Source organism: Leguminivora glycinivorella, chromosome Z (assembly GCF_023078275.1).
Source record: "Leguminivora glycinivorella isolate SPB_JAAS2020 chromosome Z, LegGlyc_1.1, whole genome shotgun sequence".
Classification (NCBI taxonomy): Eukaryota; Metazoa; Arthropoda; class Insecta; order Lepidoptera; family Tortricidae; genus Leguminivora; species Leguminivora glycinivorella.
Genome location: NC_062998.1, coordinates 32,039,054 through 32,062,602, shown reverse-complemented (window position 1 = coordinate 32,062,602; position 23,549 = coordinate 32,039,054). Strand labels below are relative to the sequence as shown.

At 37.1% G+C, this 23,549-nt stretch overlaps 1 protein-coding gene across 1 annotated transcript; it reads left to right on the top strand.

Moving 5' to 3' along the window:
- Positions 1-525: 525 nt before the first annotated feature.
- Positions 526-23,180, top strand: LOC125241865 (tyrosine-protein phosphatase corkscrew-like). The gene is made up of 12 exons (XM_048150547.1): positions 526-787; positions 3,832-3,994; positions 11,069-11,245; positions 13,490-13,643; positions 16,953-17,090; positions 17,491-17,619; positions 17,699-17,826; positions 18,897-19,061; positions 19,983-20,093; positions 20,974-21,064; positions 21,887-22,035; positions 23,012-23,180. The coding sequence occupies exons 1-12, from the start codon at positions 633-635 to the stop codon at positions 23,030-23,032; spliced, it is 1,581 nt and encodes a 526-aa protein (XP_048006504.1). The 5' UTR covers positions 526-632; the 3' UTR covers positions 23,033-23,180.
- Positions 23,181-23,549: the final 369 nt, after the last annotated feature.

Below are 23,549 nucleotides of genomic sequence, written 5' to 3'. Positions count from 1 at the left end.
GTCCCAACCAAATTGCTACTATTGCTAGTAGTTTTGTTTCTCAAATTGATGAGCATGTACCACTTCGTATTTTATTTATTTGTTCAAATTTTCACTTGGCATACCTTTCAAGTTTTATAGGGGTGCATTAACTAGTTATATGTGGCAGCACGGAGTCGTCTAAAGCGAAATTGTGCCAAATGGGAAGTAAATAAATACCTATTACGTTTACTGTGAAACTCAACTCAAGTAGTTGTTTCAAAGCGAAAAATTATCAAATGCGGTTATCTACAGAATAAAATATTTTTTCTTTTGAAATGTGTTACACGTACGCTTACTGAAAGTTTTATCCGTTATTCGATAGTTTTATAGTGTGTACGATGCTGAAGTTTACTATTTAGGTAGGTACCTACACCACTGAACTCTGGTAAACATAAGGCTATGACCAGCGGGATCCCCATGAAGTGCTTACAGACATCAAAACAAATGCATGTCACGTCAGCAGGGCCGTAAAGCGCTCTGCGCGAGTCATGCGTGCGCGCAGAGGTCACTTGAGTTCCAAACAGCGTGCGAAGCGGATCGCTCGGCGGTGACGGTCGTGCGCGGAAATCTCGGAATCACTATATTTTACTAGTAGATATCAATCTAGAGTAATGTCAAAGGATCCGCCCAGGTTGAGCAGGCTCGGGGTGCTGGCGCCGGCAGCACTGGCCGCGTGCATGGACGCCTCGGTGCTGGCCGTGCCGGCGGCCGGGGCCATCGTCTCCACGGTCCTCAAGGAACTTAGCAAAGCTTTCATGCTGAAAAAGTAAGTTCAACTGAGTAGTTTTTAACTTATAATGGATATATAAGACATTTTCTTAGGCATTGTTAATATAATCCACCTATCCATATTCATGGGTATGATATATTTAATAATAATCTACTTCTAGTTCAGTTTGCATTCTACACATGTAGTTTACATTGTAATGGAATTCCTCAGGTAGGTAAACATGTAAGTACCTACCTATTAAAATGTGTATATGTATAATTTATCTCTGTATTTAACTGCTACTACCTATGTTATCACGCTGCTTTGCGAATTCATTTGTTAGATTTAGTAAGATACTTCTGAAGGAACGGAGTTATCTGAACAGAACTCCATATTACACAATTTACGTAAAAATAGGCCCTTATACTGGGTTGTGGTCCTGCAAACCAATCTTTCTGAATTAGTTATAGGTTTCAAATTTCAGCACATTCAAGTAAATTGATCCTCATTGACCGTCAACACTGTTTTGAATTTCACGACTCTTACACATATTTTTTTAAATTGTAAATGGCAGTTTAAAAACCTCGTGTGGCTGTAACATGTTGGCTTGAACATTATCCAGTCTACTCCGAGACCACGGGAATAACGCCATCCCGTCCTTGAAACGTTAGAGACCGAAACGACTTGAAACTAAATTATACGCGATTAGTCTCAATGAAAATGGGTGAATCAACTTTTTATTGCCATCCCCCTGAGTAACACTGGTTTTACGCAAAATTATACTACTGAAATTATGCAAGCATGCAAGTAGTCCATGTTTGTAGGTGGCAAATTAAGGAAGGGGCTTGTTAACACCACAAAAATGCATGTTTGCATAGTTTAAGTAGCATAATTTTTCGTAAAACCGGCGTGACTCAGGGGACCGTAACCATGGCAATAACAGGCAAGAAAAAGTTGATTCACCCAAATAATAAATTAATTTCGATGAAAATAAATTAGTTTTCCCCGATGTATTTATAATGTTTTCTTTTATACTCAAACCTGCAATTCCAATAATATGAGCGATCTAAATAAGCAAAGTTACTACAACCGGACCCACCATCCTCTCTGCCAACAGTGCCAACTGACCTCAAGCAAATACCTATGTTGGACTAAACAGTTGGCGGTTTCTGACATTTTGAGTAGGTAATTACGACGCGTACTGAAATTAAATAATAGCACCATTATTTTGAAATAAAGAGCTATTACAAGTAGGCACTGACAATAGTCTTATAAAAAATACTAAAAAACGGAAGTGCCTACAACGATCAGTTCCTAATAGGGCAGTGGTGGGCAGCGCCGAAAACATCTCGAGCATTGAGACCGAGGCCGCTGCAGTCACGGTCACGGCGTCTCCCACTTCCACCGCCAAAACTCGATATTGAAAACAAATCTTTTTTATCACATAATTAAAAACTATTTCTAATCTACATGATTGTATCATGTAGGTAGGTATCGGGTATAAGTAGTATTCATCTCAATTTCTCCGAATAAGAATAACAAAGAACGTTAGTCATTACCTGAAATAAGTCAAATGAAATAAAAATTACAATAGATACATATCAACAATCGGTATTTCCGCTAGTTTACGTACTTACAATTGTTTGAAATCTCCCTTTAATGATGACTGTTTCAATTAATTTTTATGCTTTGTTTTTAAAAACTTTAAAACAATCGCGAAGGTATAACGTGATCTTTGAATTTCGAGCGCATGATTTCTTATATCGCAAATCTGTGGAAAACGGCGAAAAATATAATATATTTTATAATATAATGCAATTTATATTGAAAAATATAATACAATTTATATTGAAATATTAGCGCTAGAAATTGGGAAACTAGTGGTATGACCTTCAAACCTCCAAGAAAAGAGTGTATACCCATCTTAAAGGCCGGCAAGGCACCTGCAACGTTGATGGTCATAGGGGTTCGGGTGTCCATGACCGGGCAGTGATCGCTTACCACCAGGCGAGCTGTCATCTCGTTTGCCTCCTATCGCTTAAAACAAAGACTACTCGTGTTAGTGGAATTTCGGCTTGTAGTCGAGATTTAATCGGCTAGTAGTTGAGGTATGATTAAACGAAATACACGAAATGGAGCGGTCGGTTAAACGAGTTTTTCCCGTCGTATTTTACTGTCATTCGGAAACTTAAAATAGGGCTATATACAATTTTATTGTCTACTTACCACGCTTATCTGCTTCTCATCGTCCCATTACTTGCTTAACATTTATATTGTGCAGGAGGATTTAATTGTGATGTCCTTGCTAATAGTATGCATTCCTACATAAGAACTACTTATTAATTCTTATTTTATTGCAGCATTGTTAGTACGCAAGGCATAATAATTAATCAATAACGATTTAGTACGATGCTTTTGATGCCTTCATTATCTTGATAGCTCGGTTGATAGTTCCATGGTTCTTTGTGTTTCATGCCAGCCTGATTCAGACGTAGTTAGTTCACCAGTTTTTAAGTCGTTAACGCTTGCGGCCAGTTTGAGCTACTCTAAATGAAATTCATTATATGTTAATTATTTTTGGAGATATTGATTGATAATGGTCCGTAATTATTATTCATCATCATATTATTTAAGAGCCAGGCTCTTGTCTGTGGAGTAAGCGCCATTCCGTTCTTTTCTCTGCCGCTTTTTTGAGGTCCTGATACGTCACTACGTTGGTCTTCTCTTTAAGTTGGTCTAAAAACGCACGCCTCGATCTTCCCCTACCTCTCCTCTTTTCTATTCACCCTTCGATTATTGATTTTATGTAAGTATCGTGCCGTATCAGGTGTCCCAACATGTTTCCCCTTCTATTTTCAATTGTTTTTTAGCAGAGACCTCTTCTCCCCGACTTGCTCCAATACTTGTTCATTTGTTTTTCTTTCCCCTTCCATTCTTCTCCACGTATTGTAGCCGTCATTTATGTTGTTATTTCTGTTTGTTAGAAATACACGACATTTAACATAGCTTCTTCATATATACACAAGTTCAAACGCAGGTTTGCAAAGTTCTCACGAAAGTCATAAGTATAAAGTATTATGTGTTTGGTAATATGGTTACAGGTGGTTTCACGGAGTGATGTCGGCAAAGGAGGCAGAGCAGTTAATAATGGAAAAAGGCAAGAATGGGTCGTACCTGGTGCGCGAGTCGCAGGCGCACCCCGGCGAATTCGTGCTGTCGGTTCGCGCGCGCGGCCGCGTCTCACACGTCATGATCCGTCGCCAGGTGAGCTACGTTCAACTATGGTTCAACAATGGTTCAACCACGGTTCAACCCACAATTTCTCGGGACAGCTTTTAGACGACATCATAAGTCACACCCGAAATTACGCTCCATATGTTTGACGACCGGTTTGACTCTGGCCTAGCGGGTACTATCCCTGCCTGCTAAGTCGCGGTCCTGGGTTCGAATTCCGGCAGGGGCATTTATTTGTGATGAGCACAGATATTTGTTCCTGAGGTTGGATGTTTTCTATGTACATATATAAGTGTTTATGTATATCCATACTAATATTAATGGGAAAGTGTGTGTGTGTCTGTTTGTTTGTCCGTCTCTCACGGCAAAACAGAGCGACGATTTGACGTGATTTTTTAAGTGGAGGTGGTTAAAGAAATGGAGAATGACATAGGCTACTTTTGGTCTCTTCCGGGGTTAGGAGCATCTCCCTTAAATGGGTGGTAGAAGTATGTATGGAGCATTCCGAAATTTTCGAATTTAACGCAACATCGTTGTCTGAGTACCCAACTGAGTACAACACAAGCTTTCTTGAACTACCGAGAGATCCAGTCGATCTGTGTAAGAATATTCTATAATAATTATTATTATATTTATGTATTTACATTTATCTCAACATTCGGTAACAGAATATACTCGAATGACCTAACGAGATAGGAGTGGACGGTACCGTATCCCAGAACCGGGGACAGTGGTAAAAGCATACAAGGAGAGCCTCAGAAATAAGGGCTTAGGACAGGGCAATAGTATTTATTTCATTGCTTAAAAGGTTTAGGTTTTCTGATAATATTTCGAATTGATTCAAAATAATATCAGAAAACCTATCAATTTAATTTGCCTTCAAAGCAGTCATACTTCGGAGGCATTTGTTAGCTTTAGATTCAGGATTGTAAATAATACATAACAAAAATTGGGAATTAATACAATTTAAATAAATATTTATATCCTCGAATAAGGAGCTCTGCCAATTAATTATAGATCTGTCTTCTAATAATTCTTGCCAAGCAACGTATTGTAAGGATTCCTTGATTGTAATAATATTAGGTTTCATTTAAACTAAACTGTCCTGTGAACTATTAAAAACATATGTAATTAGGTTTCAAAGCCTGATTAGCGATTCACTTGCTATTTGGCTTCATTGATGTATTTTCTCCTTTATGTTCGAATTTAATGCGATAAAAGATTCTGCCGGTTGGAATTCCCGCGCTCGGGCATTTCCCGTTGCAGTTAAGATAGTCAGTATGTTATAATTTTGATCGTGTTTCGTAACTGTAGCTATCAAAATATCTATATCCAAAAACCCCATGAGTCAGAATTTCCAAGGTGCATTCTGTTGCTGAACTATAATCATATTAATCAATTTACGTCCCATTCAAAGGACGGTAGGAACCTATACCTATTTAATTGTCTATAATATCCGTCTTCCTTCGCCCTTAATATTTACAATCTTAGCAGTTAAGGCACCTTGAGTGTATTATTACCGTTATTAAATAAACATCAAATATTATCTAAATTATCAAGGTGCACTCACATACTACATACTTAGTTACAATTGAAAGTTTAGTTTAGTTTATTAGTTTATTGATCTCTAACAAACTAAATCCTTAGAGTACCTAGTCAGTTAGCCTTACACAGAATATAGGTAGATGAATGATCGTTTGTTCACTATTGTTTTTAAAACTAACTAAATAATCCTCAATGTCCCTGGCTTGGACTTGATGACACATTGTTCTTTGAAACTAGGTATTTGGAGAGGAAGCTTTTGTTTGGGATAATATTTTATTTATAATGTTTAGTTACTACACATTTGCTTGTAGGTAATGAACAAAAAACTGAATAGTTAATAATGAGTTCGCTGTTGATTACCGATGACAAGATTTTTTTGTTCGTCATTTGAGTAATCTAAGTATAAGTATTCGACAAATCCTCCCACACTACACAGCGGAGTAATACATAACTGCCTCCGCGGTCGCTGCCATTTTTTAGGCCGGGTCATTGAATGTCTTTGGTTGATTTCGTATTAAGAACGTAGGTAGGAATTACTAATCTTAAATATACGTGTCTCCCGAATGCATATATTTTCGCCAAATACTGTTGACAATGTTCACACTACTCTAATGCAGATAGGTACTACGTAGGTAATAGGTATCAACTTCTCAACGATGGTCTTTTGGGTGAAATCAATTCTTTATTTACATGAACATATCTACATAATTATATAAGAAACTAAGACTAAACTTAAAAGCTAGCTAATATCTAAAATAGGCCCTTGAGGCTTGGGTTAATTTTCTTTAAACAAAAAAATATCCATTTCCCCTCACTAGCTCGGAAACACGTGTTTTGTCCTTTAATACCAGCGGGTAAAAACGCATTTTATCCACTAGTGGGTAAAGTAATTTGACCTTGAATAAATACAAATTAACTGCTTTAAAATTGATAAAAGTAGGTGAATCCAGTAATTAAGATGATTTACCACCTGTGGAACTACTGGAAGCAGTGATAAACGCATTTTTTTGCGTTGTAGTTTCCTCGCTATAGTGAGGGGAAAAGTTTTGTGTTACACTCGGGTGCAAATGTATTTTACTTCTCGTGTGTTAAAAAACTCGCAAGTTCAGGATTCTATTCTCGAACCACTCGCTTCGCTCGTGGTTCAACTATAGAATCCTTTCACTTGCTCGTTTTTCAATTCCACACTCGGCGTTAAAATACAACTTTGCCCCCTTGTATAACAAATAACTATTACAATTTATTAGAGTAGCTATGAAATAAAGTAATTATGGACTTTTTTAGGACTTCATCACACTTAACTCTAATTTATTTGGAAATGTATATTAACTATTAACTCATACGGTAAATCATATCGGTAACTGATTTCATTTTATTTTACATGAAGTTAGAAAACTAAACTCCGAAGGAGACTTGAAGGATGCAATAAAATAAAGACCATGATTCAACGTGTTGGGTCTAGAGGGCTCACGAGGAATACTAGTTGAGGGCAATTAGTATGGCCATTATATGTTACACTGGCAGTGTTTTTTTGGGTAAGTGTTCCGATTTAAAGTTGTAGATACTTCCAACGAGCAATTTAGAATTTTTGTGTTATTTCCGCTCAGATTTGCGAGCTCTTTGAATCTAAGGACAACAAAAAAGGTTTCCCAGAATAGAAATATACGATTAAATAATCGTTTACCTGTTCATTAATAATATTTGAATTAGTATATTTCATAATGCTCTCCTTAATAAGCGATCCTAAAAAAACAGTCCATCGCGTGTATGTGGGTGGGTATGAGGCATGTTGATGTTTACTACACCTTACTTACATATGCTAATGTTATTTAAACTGCGCAAAATCCAAGTGTTATTTTTATCAATTGATAATATTACTTCCACTTGTTTTTATTTCTATAAATTACCTATAATTCCATGGAAACTGGATTTGGAAGACATAATAATAAAGTATTAATAATTGATTGATCTTCAACTACACTGTAACGACAGCCCGTGAAACCTGTTACCGAACACTTAGTATTCGGCATCTCGTTTCTCGCAGAAGGCCACAAACTGCCGCAGGTAAGGTCAGAATCATTTAAGAACCTTGTGCAGGCTGCTCCACATCATACCATTGTTGTTAACGTTGGACAGTGACATAAATTAAATAAAGTAAGTTTACGTTTACGACAACTACCTATAGGTACACAGGCTGTATTTTTGTCACCAGCACGGGAAGCATGGTCGCGCGATAGACGATAAAATATCAGGCCGTCCCTATCGCACTTACAAATAGTGCGACAGGGACGGTCTGCTATTTTATCGTCTATCGCGCGACCATGCTTCCCGTGCTGCAATCATTTACGGTGTGAAGGTGATGCTGCGGTGTGTTAGATTCGATAAAGCGCAGGGAAAAAAACGCATAGCCTCGCAATGACGGCTTCTACAGGCGGGTCATATGATTGTTTGCGACCAGTGTAGTAGTAGTATACCTATTAAAATTTACCCCATAATGCAGGTGAAAAATAGGCGGTTATTATTTAGTAAAGTCAAAATATTCTTTGTTCAAATAGGCTCACAAGAAGCACTTTTAAACACACAATTTATTCAATCACACATGTTGTTTCAATCAATCATACATCCTGTTTTTATTGAATTCCGTTAACTTTAAGGGAAGGTTCTTTAGATCAAATACAATTAATTTCTCTAAGAAATAAGCGTCTTAACTTTTACGGTTATCGAGTTATTTAATAAATTAAGATATATAATTACTGAACACGTACATCACAGCCTTTACCAATTCCTAATGTTATTTGTTTTGACATGTGTCGTCAATCACTTGACACTAACTTGAATGTAATTCTTAAGGGTCTTTCACACTAATAAATTAATTTATTATGTATGAAAACGATGAAAATTTTTTTTTGCCAATTTAACTAAAAGTGATATACAGGATAGTTCCTAAAAAGGAACCTAACGACGTGTCGAATTTAACGGAAAACAAAAAAAACACGGTGTAGAACCACGAACGTAGCGAGTGATTCGAAAATTGTAATCTTGTGTATTGCTAGGGTATCAATGTACGAAGGTAAAACAAATTTTGCCACCGAGTGAAAGAACATTTTTACCGCACCAACACGGGAATAGTTTATTTGTTATACAAGGGGGAAAAGTTGTATTTTAACGCCGAGTGTGGAAAACTCGCAAGTTCAGGATTCTATTCTCGAACCACTCGCTTCACTCGTGGTTCAACTATAGAATCCTTTCACTTGCTCGTTTTTCAACACACGAGAAGTAAAATACATTTGCACCCGAGTGTAACACAAAACTTTTCCCCTCACTATAGCGAGGAAATTACAACGCAAAAAATGCGTTTATCACTGTTTCCAGTAGTTCCTCAGGTGGTAAATCATCTTTATTACTAGATTCACCTACTTTTATCAATTTTAAAGCAGTTAATTTGACTTTATTCAAGGTCAAATTACTTTACCCACTAGTGGATAAAATGCGTTTTTACCTGCTGGTATTAAAGGACAAAACACGTGTTTCCGAGCTAGTGAGGGGAAAAAAACTAACTTACCAGGTCTTTTTCCAGCCAGCTTAGGCGTCAAGTAAACATAATTTAATTGGCGTTTAAATTGTAAAATAAATTGATGGATTTGATTTAGATTGAAATTTTACAGTTAATATTTTCCTAGTGTGCGGTGTGCTGAGAATGTTGTTTTATACTCGGTGGTGAAATTTGTTTAACCTACGTACATCGAAACCCTCGTAACGCAATATTACACATTTTCATCACTCTCTACGCTCGCGGTTCAATATGGAAATCTTTCACTTGCTCGGGTATCAACTTTGGCGAGTGCGATCATGTATACAACCTCTTTGCCTCCTTGACAACCGGTCTGGCTCAGTCGGTAGTGACCCTGCCAGCCCTGCCTGCTGAGCCGCGGTCCTGGGTTCAAATCCCGGTAAGGGCATTTATTTGTGTGATGAACACAGATATTTGTTCCTGAGTCATGGATGTTTTCTATGTATATAAGTATGTATTTAAGTATGCACATCGTCGCTTAGCACCCATAGTACAAGCTTTGCTTATTGTGCGGCTAAATTGATCTGTGTAAGGTGTCCCCAATATTTATTTATTTGTAAAACCAAAGAACTATATTTTTAACAAATAAAATCAAGGCTTTAAGAATTTGATGGGGTTTGAGACAAGAGAGAAAACCACAGACCTATCAATTTGCTTACGCTTATCATCCTAATTCTATGAGTAAAACATTGTTTACATGTGTAGTGTACTATTTGTATGAGATAGATTCATATCTTATTCCCTGGTGGCGGAGTGACGGAGCGAACAGTGCGATGCATGCAGGCGTATGCATTCGTCGGTTTCACTCGCACCATCGATCTGTAGATTATTCCCGCAGAGTGCATCTGACGCACTCGGTCAGGTCTGCAGCTCCCGGGCGAACTTTATTCAAGAAACATCGCCGGCTACACGAAAGAAGTTTTAAAAATATACAAAGTTCAGTTGTGAAAGTGAAGTGATTAATAAAATTTTGGTAATACATTATTTTAGTGTGTTGGTACATTTAAGAGCACAGTAATCATTTTTAAGTTTGTATGGCTGTATATTTTCACCTGCAGTAATTTTTGTCATTAACATACATCGGGGTTTTCGGAGCGGGAATGATTTGAGATAGAGTAAAGATAAACAGATACGTTAGTCTAAGAAAATATCATATTATGCCTAATGAATAATTACCTCTCTGCGAGTTGTATACAATCTGTGACAAAGTTTTATTTTAATTTCCGTAAAAGTCTTATAACTTTTAAGCAGAGATTGGACGGATTTGCGACATTCTTAGTGACTTACGTCATTTTAATATATAAGTATGAGATGACGCACAAAAATCCGATCTCTGCTTATAAAATAACAATAAAAAAAACTTTAATTAATTACCTGCTGTAAATTTAATAGTTGACACGATTTTCAGAATAAACTATGAAGCATTTTCTTATTTATAAATGAATAGACTTAACTGAAGAGGTTGATAATGAATGGCCATTATAAAATATGTACCTATATGTATGATTAATCTTTATTTGTTTTTCAATCAATTATTCATTCGGTAGAAACCTACTAGAGTACGATCTGTTTTTAAGTAAATACTCTTTGGCTAATTGTCAAACGTTCCCGCTCCGAAAACCCCGATGTATGGTCATTAAACGAAACGTTTGCAAATAAATAATGCTCGTATATTTTGTCTTTACGGATGAGTAAAGGCTTGTGTACTTAAATATTTGAGATTTTGAATTCATCAAGAAATAAAGAGAATTTTCCTTTGGATTTTCACAATAGGTAGATTTTATTTTGCTTTAGCGGTAAAACTCATGTTTTACCTCTTTTTCAGACAAAGAACAAAATAAAAGTTATAAATAAGCTATATAGGTTCGAGTTAATTTGCACTTTCTTCAAATTATTCAACAAAGCAAGTCGAAAAAATAATTTCAAAATATTTGTAATTTTTAAATTAGGCCTCAAATATAGGATACTTAACTCATTGTTGTCCGCAGCACAAGAAGTACGACGTTGGCAGCGGCGAGCAGTTCTCGGAGCTGGCGGGACTGATCGAACACCTGCGTGCTTACCCCATGGTGACGGGCGCCGGCGAGGAGCTGCGCCTGCTGCAGCCCGTCTCCGGCACCCGCCTGCGCGCGCACCGCATCCAGAGGAAGGTCTCCCAGATGCAGGTACACGAGGGCACTTGTACTTCATGATGTACAGCATAAGAAGTACAACGTAGGTAGTGGCGAGCAATTCTCGGAGCTGGCGGTGCTGAACGAACATTTGCGCGCCTAACACCATGTGCTGCATTCAGAGAAAGGTCTCCCGGTACACGAGACAGTATAAAACGCTCCCCTGCGGGCGTAGCATACTAGTGTGATAAATCTTAGCCGATGAGCCGCATCGCACTAAAAATAGTGAGAAAATTACGGACTAAGTAACGCGATACCCTTTATCACGCGACCGTGCTTGCTCGCCGCTCACAGAACATTGTTTTGATGATGCTATATTTTGATTTTAAGCTAAAGAAAGAAACTGACCAATTTATTGGAAAGGCTTAAAATAATTTAGTCACCTGTATCTCTTATAAACCTGATTCATGTCGGTACATGTAATCAGGTTTCCAAAGTATATAACGAAATGGCATTTCTACGAAATTGTCAAACGATTAAAAGCGACAAGGTACAGAAATCATCACTTATTTGTGACGGTGACTGTATACACCGTGTTTTTTTTGTTTTCCGTTAAATTCGACACGTAGCTAGGTTCATTATCAGGAACAACCCCGTATATCACTTTTAGTTAAATTCGCAAAAAAAAATTTTTTAGTGTAATGAATTTATTAGTGTGAGAGACCCTTAACAATAACATTCAAGTTAGTGTCAAGTGATTGACGGCACATGTCAAAACAAATAACATTAGGAATTGGTAAAGCTTGTCACACACGTGTTCAGTAATTATCTTTATTTTTTTAATAACTCGATAACCGTAAGAGTTAAGACGCTAGTTTCTTAGACAAATTAATTGTATTTGATCTAAAGAACCTTCCCTTAAAGTTAACGGAATTCAATAAAAACAGGTTGTATATCTACTATATTTTTCAGTTCTTCGAGATTATTAATACTTATTTTATTTAACGCTAAAATAAACTAGGTACATAATTATAGTAAATAATGATTACTATTGCCATGCGAATACTACAATAATATACCTATACCTATGATAAATTAATGAATGAATACTATTGGAAAAAAACGATAAATACTTCTAACAGAGTACATAATTATTTACGAGTACCTAAGTGGGTATATGTTCTTAATAGACGAGTTTATATCGCTGTTTATGAATGCGATTTATGTACGTGTTTATTCTAAAGAGTAGGTATTGCAGGGAGATCAGGAGACAACATTAACACTGACTTACCGCCAGAGATCGGACAGTTGGTAGTCATATGTATGACGTTTTCGGAATAATGAACCTTATGTTGTTAGAATGACCAGTTGTCCGATCTCTACTTAATAAAATAATTAATACTAGCAAAATCTCTTCCAATTTTCAAAAATCAGCTTAAATTATACTATCTATCTCTATCTTAAGTTGCCATTTTTATTTATTGTATTTATGTATGTATGTATGTATGTATTAATAATAATAATAATATTCTTTATTGTGCACATTAAGTAATTACATACAACAAATAAGATCAAACAAGAAATTAAGCAACAACAGGCGGTATTATGTATATGTAAGGTATATTTATTTATGTATTCGGTCATAAATTAAATATAACAAGATCATACCATCCCATACATTAAAATGCGACCGCCTACGAACGCGCTTACACTCCACCACACATAGATGGCGCCACAAAAAATGCCCTGTTGCCACCGATTATTTGTAGATTGGCATTAAGTGTCAATTCCGAGCCGTAAATCTATGTCAAAAGTGACACTTAACGCCATCTACAAGTATAATCGAAAGCTACAAGACATTTTTTTTGTGGCGCCATCTATGTGTGGTGGAGTGTAAGCGCGGTCTTAGGCGGTCGCATTTTAATGTATGGGATGGTATGATCTTGTTATATTTAATTTATGATTCGGTATATATGTATGTGTGTTTGTGTTGGTTTTCTCTATATTTTTTATTGTTCTTGCACTGCCTGTTAACTTTTGTTTCTGTTCCGTTTTTCCAGCTACCCTAAGGTTGTCTGGAAGAGATCGCTTTTTAGCGATAAGACCGCCTGTTGTTACCTAGTTATAGTCTCACTCAACATTCTGTATATTTATAACATGTAAAATGGTGCAATAAAGAATATTTACTTACTTACTTAATATAATCGCCTACCTACGTCTGTTACAGTTCTATGCAAAATGACTCATTGTGATTCTGGCGACAGTGTTAATTATTTAATTAGGTACTTTTTGTTCAAGGATATTGAAGATTCGCAAAAACTCGATAAGAAAAATGGATTTGAAGGGGAATTCCAGTCGATAAAGATGTTGGAAGACAGACACGTGTTTACAACGATCGAGGGAAATAAACCAGAGAATATTACGAAAAATAGATACAAGAACATACTTCCGTGTAAGTTGATGAATAATTACCATATAAATATACTAAGTAGGGTATTAAATTGACAATTACCCTGTTTACCTACCTCTTCATTCTTGCACTGAAATTAATCCTATTTTAATGGTATCATATCAATGATATGGCACGCAATCAAAGTCACGAGAAGCTGATGTAAAAAGGAGGCCTAGCCTCTCTGAAACATGTTGCGCAGTCAACTAATATAGAATCTTAACATTTGGATGTCTCAAAATGTCTTAATTGTAATGGGGGATGTCTGAAAATTTTAAAATCGCCTGATATTTTTTCTGGTGATAGGAATAAGCATTTTTATTTACAGAAAAAAGTTACAGATTTTTTGGTAGCACCATACATTTTATAAAAATAAAAACGTGTTGCTCGACTGCGCGTACGACCCACTTCGGCAGTTATGAGATTTGTCTTAGTCTTTAAAAAAATTCCATTTTGAATCTGTGCTGGCCACAGACACTGACAGTTGATTGTCAGCTTGACATTTTTCTCGGAGAATTCATAACCATATCTGAACTATTTATTACTGTTTTCGACTCATTTTCTCTCCCTGGCCTCTGATTTTGTCTCCTTCTACGACTACCTTCGCTCTCGAACCCCGGACCGTGATTTTACTGGCTTAAAACGACGACCTTTGATTTTAAACCCTGGACCTGATTCTACTTGCATTAACGAAGACGCGTGCTTGCCCTGCTTGCTGCCGACGGCCTTTACGTTGAACCCCGGACCTGATTACAATTTTTAAGCCCATTGAATTGGGAAAACGTGGATAGGTACTAGCGATTTTGTAAGAGCTAGTTCATCTAATTTGCCAAAATGTGGAACAGCGACAAACACAATGCCTGTGAAGAAGAAATTGATGAAAGATGCAGAGATATTTTGGACAGAGAATGTGTATCCCATTAATTTTGAAAAGTGCAACTACATGTTATTAGAGTGTAATAAACATAAATTTGTCTTGATCTATATTAACATTATTACTCATTTTAGCACCCATAAGTACGTTTTCACATTATTCGATCTAATACCAGATGTTGGACCGATATCCCATACATTACAGGCGTCGTCTTGGATTTTTTCCATTGAAATCCTTCCGACATCCGATATTGGATCGGGTAATGTGAAAACAGGCTAACTCCTAGTAGTGATTCATAAGCGCACCTGCCTACAGATGAGAACTAGAGAAGGACCTGTGCCCTAAACAAATAACTTTAGATTGTTGGTTTATTGTCTGCTTTAAGTAGTTAGTGCTCAAAAAGGAAATGAGTTTGCGATGTGACGCCTACTGCTTTTCACATCACCCATTCAGAAAGGGTACTTTTCGGCCCTGTTAGGAGGGAATTAAGTGACACTTTTCTGTTCAATAACTTTGTCTGGCCTGTATAAAATATTAACGCCACGGAAAGTGTTTGCACATAAGTAATAATCAGTAATTCTTTATTGCTATCATAGGTACATAAGTTGGTACATTTCAGTAGGTATAGCACAGCTATGAACCCTGTAAGGGCACTGCAAATATAGTTCTTAATAACTAAAAATGTTAATACTTATAATCTTATAAATCTTAATACCTATATTGCTATGAGAACATTTAATTTTTTATGTTGTAACATATTTTAATATTATGTATAAAAAAATTGTGTCGATTAAGTGCATAATATTTTTACAACAGACCTGATTCATATTTTAGTATTTTGCTTATATGATATGAAAAAATAAGTGTCAAATGGTAGCAATAGTAGATTGTGCAACAAGGGAGAAAAATGAGATATATATCTTGAGTGTAGCAAGGTATTCTTAAATTTAATCCTGAGCGTAGTGAGGGATTCAAGTGTTAAGACACAAGGTGGAATTAAATTTGCTACACATATTAACATCAACTTTTAGGAAATTTATATATAATGATATGTTATATGAACATAAAAAATGGTATGTTATGTAACCATGTAAAAAAAATGTGTCCTTGAAGGGAAAAGTATCACTTTGGTCCCTAATAGCAAAGAGGAAAAGTGCAGGGAATAAAATAACCCTTTCTTTTCGAATCCCAGTAGCTACACTCAGTATTCAATTACATATAGAATACTTCACTTTGTTCACAATTCAATTTATATCCTCGCTATAAATATGCAATTTTGCTCCCTCGTAACACAATCTACTATAGTGCTGTTAATCGTTAATCATGCTTTAACAGTATGGAGGGCCATAGAAGAATATGGAAAGCCATAGCCGACTGAATTTGATAGTAACTTGACAGTAACTCGACACACATGACACACACCTACAACTAAGAAGTAAAATAAAACAACACAATAAAATAAATCAATTATATTTTATTATAGGACATTGCAAATTATAAAAAAAAATGTATTTTACCATATTTTTCCTATTGGTCTATCCAAAAAATACACATTTTATAAAATGCCACCGTGTCAGATATTTATGGCTTTCTTTTTTATGATATTATTGCCAGCGTGTAACTGCATTTTAAGGTTGGTAAACAAGACACGGTATCTTACACTCAAGTGGTCTTCACAGCAAAATCGCACTCTGGTTGGGCAGTTCCTGCCAACCTATTGACACCAACTTTCCTTCAGCTCCTTTCTTAATATGAACAATTTTAAATCTGGGTTTTTCTGGTTGGTTTTAGAACAAGTTGGTATAAAGCATGTTTTGGGATCCTTATATCGTGTTTATGTACTTGTATTCATTATAACAAATAGTGTCCGGAACTTAAAAGCGATGATCGTCCTTATATCAAGCAAAATCAGAAGTCAGGGAGGCAAAACGGATCGTAAACAGTTCAGCAGGATCAGGTCCAGTGTTTAAAAGCAAACGTCTTCGTTAATGCAAGCAGAATCAGGTCCAGAGGTTAATATCAAAGGTCGTCGTTTTAAGCCAGTAAAATCAACGTCCGGGGTTCGAGAGCGAAGGTAGTCGTAGAAGGAGGCAAAATCAGAGGCCAGGGAGAGAAAATGAGTCGAAAACAGTAATAAATAGTTCACCAGATATGGTTATGAATTCTCCGAGAAAAATGTCAAGCTGACAATCAACTGTCAGTGTCTGTGGCCAGCACAGATTCAAAATGGAATTTTTTTAAAGACTAAGACAAATCTCATAACTGCCGAAGTGGGTCGTACGCGCAGTCGAGCAACACGTTTTTATTTTTATAAAATGTATGGTGCTACCAAAAAATCTGTAACTTTTTTCTGTAAATAGAAATGCTTATTCCTATCACCAAAAAAAATATCAGGCGATTTTAAAATTTTCAGACATCCCCCATTGTTGTGTACTTAGATGATCAAACCCGGGTAGCGCTGCGGCCGAGCGGCGTTGGCGAGCGCTCGAGCTACATCAACGCGAGTTATGTGCGCGCCGGCGCGGGCCTGCAAGCCTCCCTGCACTCCTCTACCGAAAGCCTGGACAGCTTGCAATGTAAACTTTCACTCTTTCTATTCCAAACAGCACAATAGAGGTTCCATCAGCTAGCCCGTGCAGTAACGCTTTCCGTCTTACATAAACCAACAACTCTGTGTATTATCTGTGTAAACAACTGTTGGTACTCCTTGAATAAATAAATAAACTCCGTGTGCGTAGCCGAATGCACAAACGCTCACGATAATATCTCTTTCGTAGCTATGTATCTCTATTGCTCTTGCGTATTGGCGCGACAAGAGCCAGACTACCTTTCTGCGGCGTTTCGATTTCGTTTCGCGTCGCAGAAATGCCATTCGGCTACGGGGCCTGGCCGTATTATATATTTTAATATTTTACTTTGTGCGCCGTTAACTTTCTAAAGTAAAATACTTATAACAAGTTTTTTATTTTATTTTAGCTATAATTGCTGCCGAGGATCTCTCTAAGACTACACTTGTTTCTAAATCTCTGTCGGACGACGCGCTTATGGTGGTCCGGCGCAATATGAACATGGACAAGATAAATGGGAATTTATGTCAAGATGCAGGTACGAGTGTTAAACTAGTATACCACCATTTTATTTTATTACTTTTTATTTTATTTTCACCTTTTTGCATATGTTTCAGTTAAAGACAAGTTATATATCGTCACACAAGGCTGCCTGCCAACTACTAAGGACGATTTCTGGCGAATGGTGTGGCAAGAAGATGTTAGAGTTATAGCTATGATTACAAATGAAATTGAACGAGGCAAGGTAAGCCTCGATGACACTATTTGCAGTTCAGTATTGGAAATACACTTTTTCGACTTAAGAAAATCCTTCCGAAATTGTGTCGCTTAGATTCAAACTTGGGTAAATCCATTCTCCTTTAAGGTTGAATATATAAAAAATATAATATAGTCTGAAAGATAATCAACCTTATAGCAGAATTGCTAATTGAAAGACCTATACAGGATGTAACATTAATGCTGGTGATCCATTTAAGAGCATAACCGGTATCGAATAGCGGTTACGAATACCACTTCCTTTTTTTAAAATAAACACCATGAAAATTAAAGGTACTATAGAAGCCGTAGGATTTATCTTCGGCAATTATGTTACATAGTGTATAGGTTAATTTTTAACATTTTGAAACTGGTGTAGTTTCAAAACCCCAAATTTCCTCTTTTTGGGGTTAAGTACCTACTCTACTAGCCAGTGCTCTACTGACAAAGCTACTTTTGCCAACCTGTAGGTATATAAAGCCTGACCAGAAATACATAACATGACTACGCGCCATCTTGTGGAATTTCATTACAACTATTTTCTTCATACTATAAACCAAAGTAGAGAGTTACTGTCGAAGTAAAATGTGTAATCACAGTGCATAGACTGCCATCTCTGGACACAGGCTCAAAACTTTTGCATCTCAGTTTTGACAATTTGGCCCATATTCATAGCATGATATGTGTTAAAATGTCAAATATTAATATTAGTGCCATCTAGCCGAGCGTACCCCAGAGGTGTAACGCCATCTAGGCCACCATGCCTTTTTCTGTATGGTACTGAGGTACGTTATTTTTCTTAGACTTTGTCTGTCTATACGGAGTACATAATATGTTTTTGCTATAAACTGAACTCACCGCATACATCAGAATAGCAGCGCCCTCCTGACAATAGTCATAATATGTATTTCAGGTCAGGCTGTAATACATTTTTATTCTAGTGACCAGCAAGTGTGTGCTATTCGTAACACATGGGAATAAATTGAACATAAAAAACGCCATAGGGAGACTTTCCCAAATATTTTCACTTGACCATTAAGTTACTTTTTTTTCTTACAGAAAAAATGTGAACGTTATTGGCCTCTATCGGGTCTTCAGGAATATTACGGGGATCTACTTGTAAAGTCGATCTCGGAAACGTGCTACGAAAACTACATCCTAAGAGAGTTCGACGTGTCCGACGATAAAGCTCTGTGCAAAATAATTTACCAGTATCAGTTTACGGTATGCATTCATATGATAAATATACGAACTCTACGAGTTTTATGTAGACCTAGAGGTCTAGTATAGCATGCGTTCTCGCTCGCGAGTCCATACCTACATCTAGCGCACTTGTGCTGAACCAATTGAGACTCAAGCAAGCGAATAATTACGAATTGCGAGTCAGTAGTTCATAGTGTTGCGACTTTTTAAATTCAAGTATTGATTAGTGAAACCCAATATAAAATAAATAAATAAATAAATATTATAGGACATTCTTACACAGATTGACTGAGTCCCACGGTAAGCTCAAGAAGGCTTGTGTTATGGGTACTCAGACAACGATATATATAATATACAAATATTTATATACATAGAAAACATCCATGACTCAGGAACAAATATCTCTGCTCATCACACAAATAAATGCCCTTACCGGGATTCGAACCCGGGACCGCGGCGTAGCAGGCAGGGTCACTACCGACTAGGCCAAACCGGTCGTCAACCGTCGTCGGTCGGTATTCTGCTACTACTAATATAACTAGACATAAGACTAATTTGCCCTATCAGGGTGCCATGTGTTAACCCTTTGACCGCCAAGAACGCCTAAAGGCGTTGTGTGCTGTCGTGCCCACGACGCCAGCAACGCCTAAAGTTGCTATGGCGGACGCTGTCAAAGTAATTGTCCTGCTGACAGATAAGGTTTATTTTCGTTATTTACTAGGTAGTAGAGGTATGGCGTGTAGGCAACATTTTGATGCGAGAGGCAAAGCGTTCAAAAGGTATCAACTGTATATAAGTATTCTATTCTATTCTGAATATTCTGATCGTCTCTGTAATTAACATTATCTACGCTTATAGGTAGTTGGATACCTAATTAATGCTACCGAGTTTTTGTTAGTGCATAGTACGAGTATTTCACTGATTAGCTTGTTTGAATTGTAGTCGTGGCCCGACCACGGGACCCCGGAGGAGCCGGACTGCGTGCTAGCGTTCGTGGCAGAGGTCAACCGGCAGATGGCGCAGGTCATGAATGAGCCGAATCCGCCAGAACAGGTATCCATTTTATCAATTTAGGGGACTCAAACGCAACTGTATTTGTCAAATATTTGCAGTAAACCCGGAAATGCTGCCGTGATGATGGATTACGAAATAAAACGTAACTGATATGCTTACGCAAAATATTTAAATACTTACTAACATTATCTGACTAAGCTCGTGTGGTACTCTTGAATGCGTTTCCACATTATCCGAATTGATATCGGATGTCGGACCGATATCCCATACATTACAGGCGCCATCTTAGATTTTTTCTATTGAAATCCTTCTGACATCCGATATCGGATCGGATAATGTGAAAACGGACTGAGTCGTCTCGTTCCTAAATTTGTCTGATTCTGCTTTCGTCAGCCATTGTTTATTCGTTACGATCGTCGATGGTCTTTCTCAACTACGATCAATTTCGTTGTTCGTCTTTATCTTAATCCGTCTCGTTCTTCTCTCGTCATAATCTTCTTTTGGCATGTTCGCTGATAAATCTTTGTTTTTTGTGGTCTTTCGTAGTCTTAGGTCGGTAACAAATTAGAATATGACCAAATACGAAATGGTGAAAAACGATTGAGTCGAAATAAGAAAAAGGTGAACAACTCATTATGGTCAAAGACGATAATGACTGCAGACTACGTTGAGGAATGAAGAATGGCTGACGAAAGCAGAATCGGACAAATTTAGGAACGTGACGACAAATAAACGAGACGACCCAAGAGTATACCGCTCTTGTAGACATGAAAGATAAACTAATATGTATGTATATTGTTCTTGAGGTAGTTATTTCTTATATTATACCTAATACTTATTTTCTGATTCCACTAAAACTGATGGATATACGTACGTAATGTAACCATTGACTTTTTTTAAATTGTTTGAACATTTTCAGAATGTCCTCTGCGTTCACTGCTCAGCGGGAGTAGGGCGGTCCGGCACCATGGTGGTTCTTGACATACTTATTGACAAAATCAACTCTTCTGGTGAGCATTCACTTTGTGGTCCCATTTCGATTCTACCGACTGCTGCCAACATTTTTTTTTTATATACTACGTCGGTGGCAAACAAGCATACGGCCCGCCTGATGTAAAGCGGTCACCGTAACCTATGGACGCCTGCAACTCAAACAGTGTCACAAGCGCGTTGCCACCCTATTAGAAACTTGTACACTCCCTTTTGCTTTGTTAAGTACACAGCAAAAAGGAATGCACAAGTTCCAAGGAGGGTTCGGGTTGCCGACGACTCAAAGGACAATAGACGGAATAAGTTAGTTCCGTAAGTCCTCCCGTCATCAGCACACCGAACCCTCGTTGAGCTCTGGCAGCCTTACTCACCATTTTACATTGTTTGTACCAATATCATGAAATCTTATGACTTATGACACTTAATATTTTAAAAAAAAAAAACTTCATGTATTGACAAAATTAATCTGTCGCGTCGCTTAACTTCAAAACTGGGTAAATCCATTCTGCTATAAAGTTGATTATCTTTCAGATCATATTATATTTTTTATATACTCAACCTTAAAGCAGAATGGATTTACCCAGGTTTGAAGTTAAGCGACACATTAATATAAGCCCTTTGAAAAAGACTTCCCATAAATATAAAAGTACTAAGTCTATATTCAGTAGTCTCTAGTGTCATTCAACTTGTAAAAACTTTAGTACCGCACGTACTTGAAATATTGTCATATAGGTAAAATAATGGCGGAGCACACTTCCCTTCCCCGTTTACTTCGCCCCAAGTAGGTACACAACATTCGTCAATTACGTTTGATGTGGGATAACCAATAAGCGTCGTTGCAGGATTGAATTGCACGATCGACGTGTACAACACGGTGAGGCTGGTGCGCGCGCAGCGGGCCGGCATGGTGCAGAACAGCCTGCAGTACCGCTTCATATACCTCGCGCTGCAGGCCTACATGGACACCAACAAAATTAACTTGAAAAGAAAGGTAGCTAACCAACTACTAAACGGACAGTACGGCCACAGCCGTAGCGTAGTCATTTGTTTCCTTTGGCCTATGACACATGATGACAGTGTGTGTCCGTGAATGTGTTAAGCAAGTCCGTATTTTAAAACGGACAATTTTTTAAAATTGTTATGGTAAGGAGTAAGGTAAAGTAGGTGAAATGAATAAGCGTAAGAAAATGTATGTTTTAAAAATAACAAATACTGTGACGTCTGTGACTACTCTAAAAAAATATAACAGTAGCTTCAATTACTGCTCCACTTACAATACAATACAATTCATGTGTTATTTAATTCATAATGGACTCTTCGCCCAGAGCCGCCAGACCTTCCTCATTTTCTCAAGGATGAAACTTTGGGATAATGCAGAATTCGTATTGATGCAGATTCGATGTACGCAGATATATTACCTTGTTCGGCCCATCGGCCAATTTTTTTGTTATAAGTATTAACTTTCCTTAAATTCGCAAGGCTAATTTTTATATGTGTTAGAAAATACTGTTAGGAACTGATTATCATCATTTACTAATAATTTCCGCCGGCCGTAGCTTGAGAAATTAGGGTAAGTTAGAGAGACTTTCAAGCGCCTGTTAAAAGTTACGGCCGGCGGAAATGATCAGACAATGACGATTATCAAATCCTTATAGTCTTTTCTAACACATATAAAAATGAGGGTTGAGAATTTAAGGAAAGTTAGTGTTTTTTTTTTAAAAAAACCTTATAGCAAAAAAATGGCCGAAAGGCTGAACTAGGTAATATGCAGACATTAAACGCCGATACGGACTCTACATTATCTCAAAGATTCATCGTTGAGAAAATGAGGAAGTTCTGGTGCCTTTGGGCTCTTAGTCCATAATGAAACAAACAGTACGTTTGGCTGAGTTACTCGAATAACTTGTATGTACTTTTGCCACTCAATTTGGTGTTATCACTAAGTTAGTTTTTTTTTAATTTTACAGGTCTACACCGCAGAAGCTTGAGTAACTTAGGATCTACTCTACAAGACTACTCTACAAACCAAAGTTAATATAAAATAATATACCTATGTTAGTACTGATACAAAGGCAACTTAGGTACTGAAATATCTATCTACTTAGGTGTAAGTAATAAAGTGAACATCGATTAAATTATTATTTGTTTTATTTTACCCTCCTGTCAGTACTAGGGTATAAGGTATTTATTTAGCGGTTTGCTTAACTTACCCAGAGCACACCCTCCGTCCCATTTGTTGGCCGAGACTTGGCCAAGGCATTATTGTAGTTTTCAACCGAATATAAGCTTTCAAAAGAAGGATGTTCTCAATGAGGAGATTATCAATGTTACTCTCAGCACTCAGCTAATGTTTTTTTAATACAATTTATGATATTCAAAACAAACCAGAGGAACTTCTCAAATTTTAGAAGCTCTTTGTGTAATATAAAACACGTATTCTGGACCGTGGATTCCATTCGTGAGAAATTGGGCCTGATTTCTGCCTAGCCTGTGTGCGTAGCCGAA

Coding starts and splice junctions, on each gene's coding strand:
- LOC125241865 (XM_048150547.1), top strand. CDS start 633: ATGTCAAAGGATCCGCCCAGGTTGAGCAGGCTCGGGGTGCTGGCGCCG. Junction 788..3,831: donor AAAGCTTTCATGCTGAAAAA/GTAAGTTCAACT, acceptor ATATGGTTACAG/GTGGTTTCACGGAGTGATGT. Junction 17,620..17,698: donor GAATTTATGTCAAGATGCAG/GTACGAGTGTTA, acceptor CATATGTTTCAG/TTAAAGACAAGTTATATATC.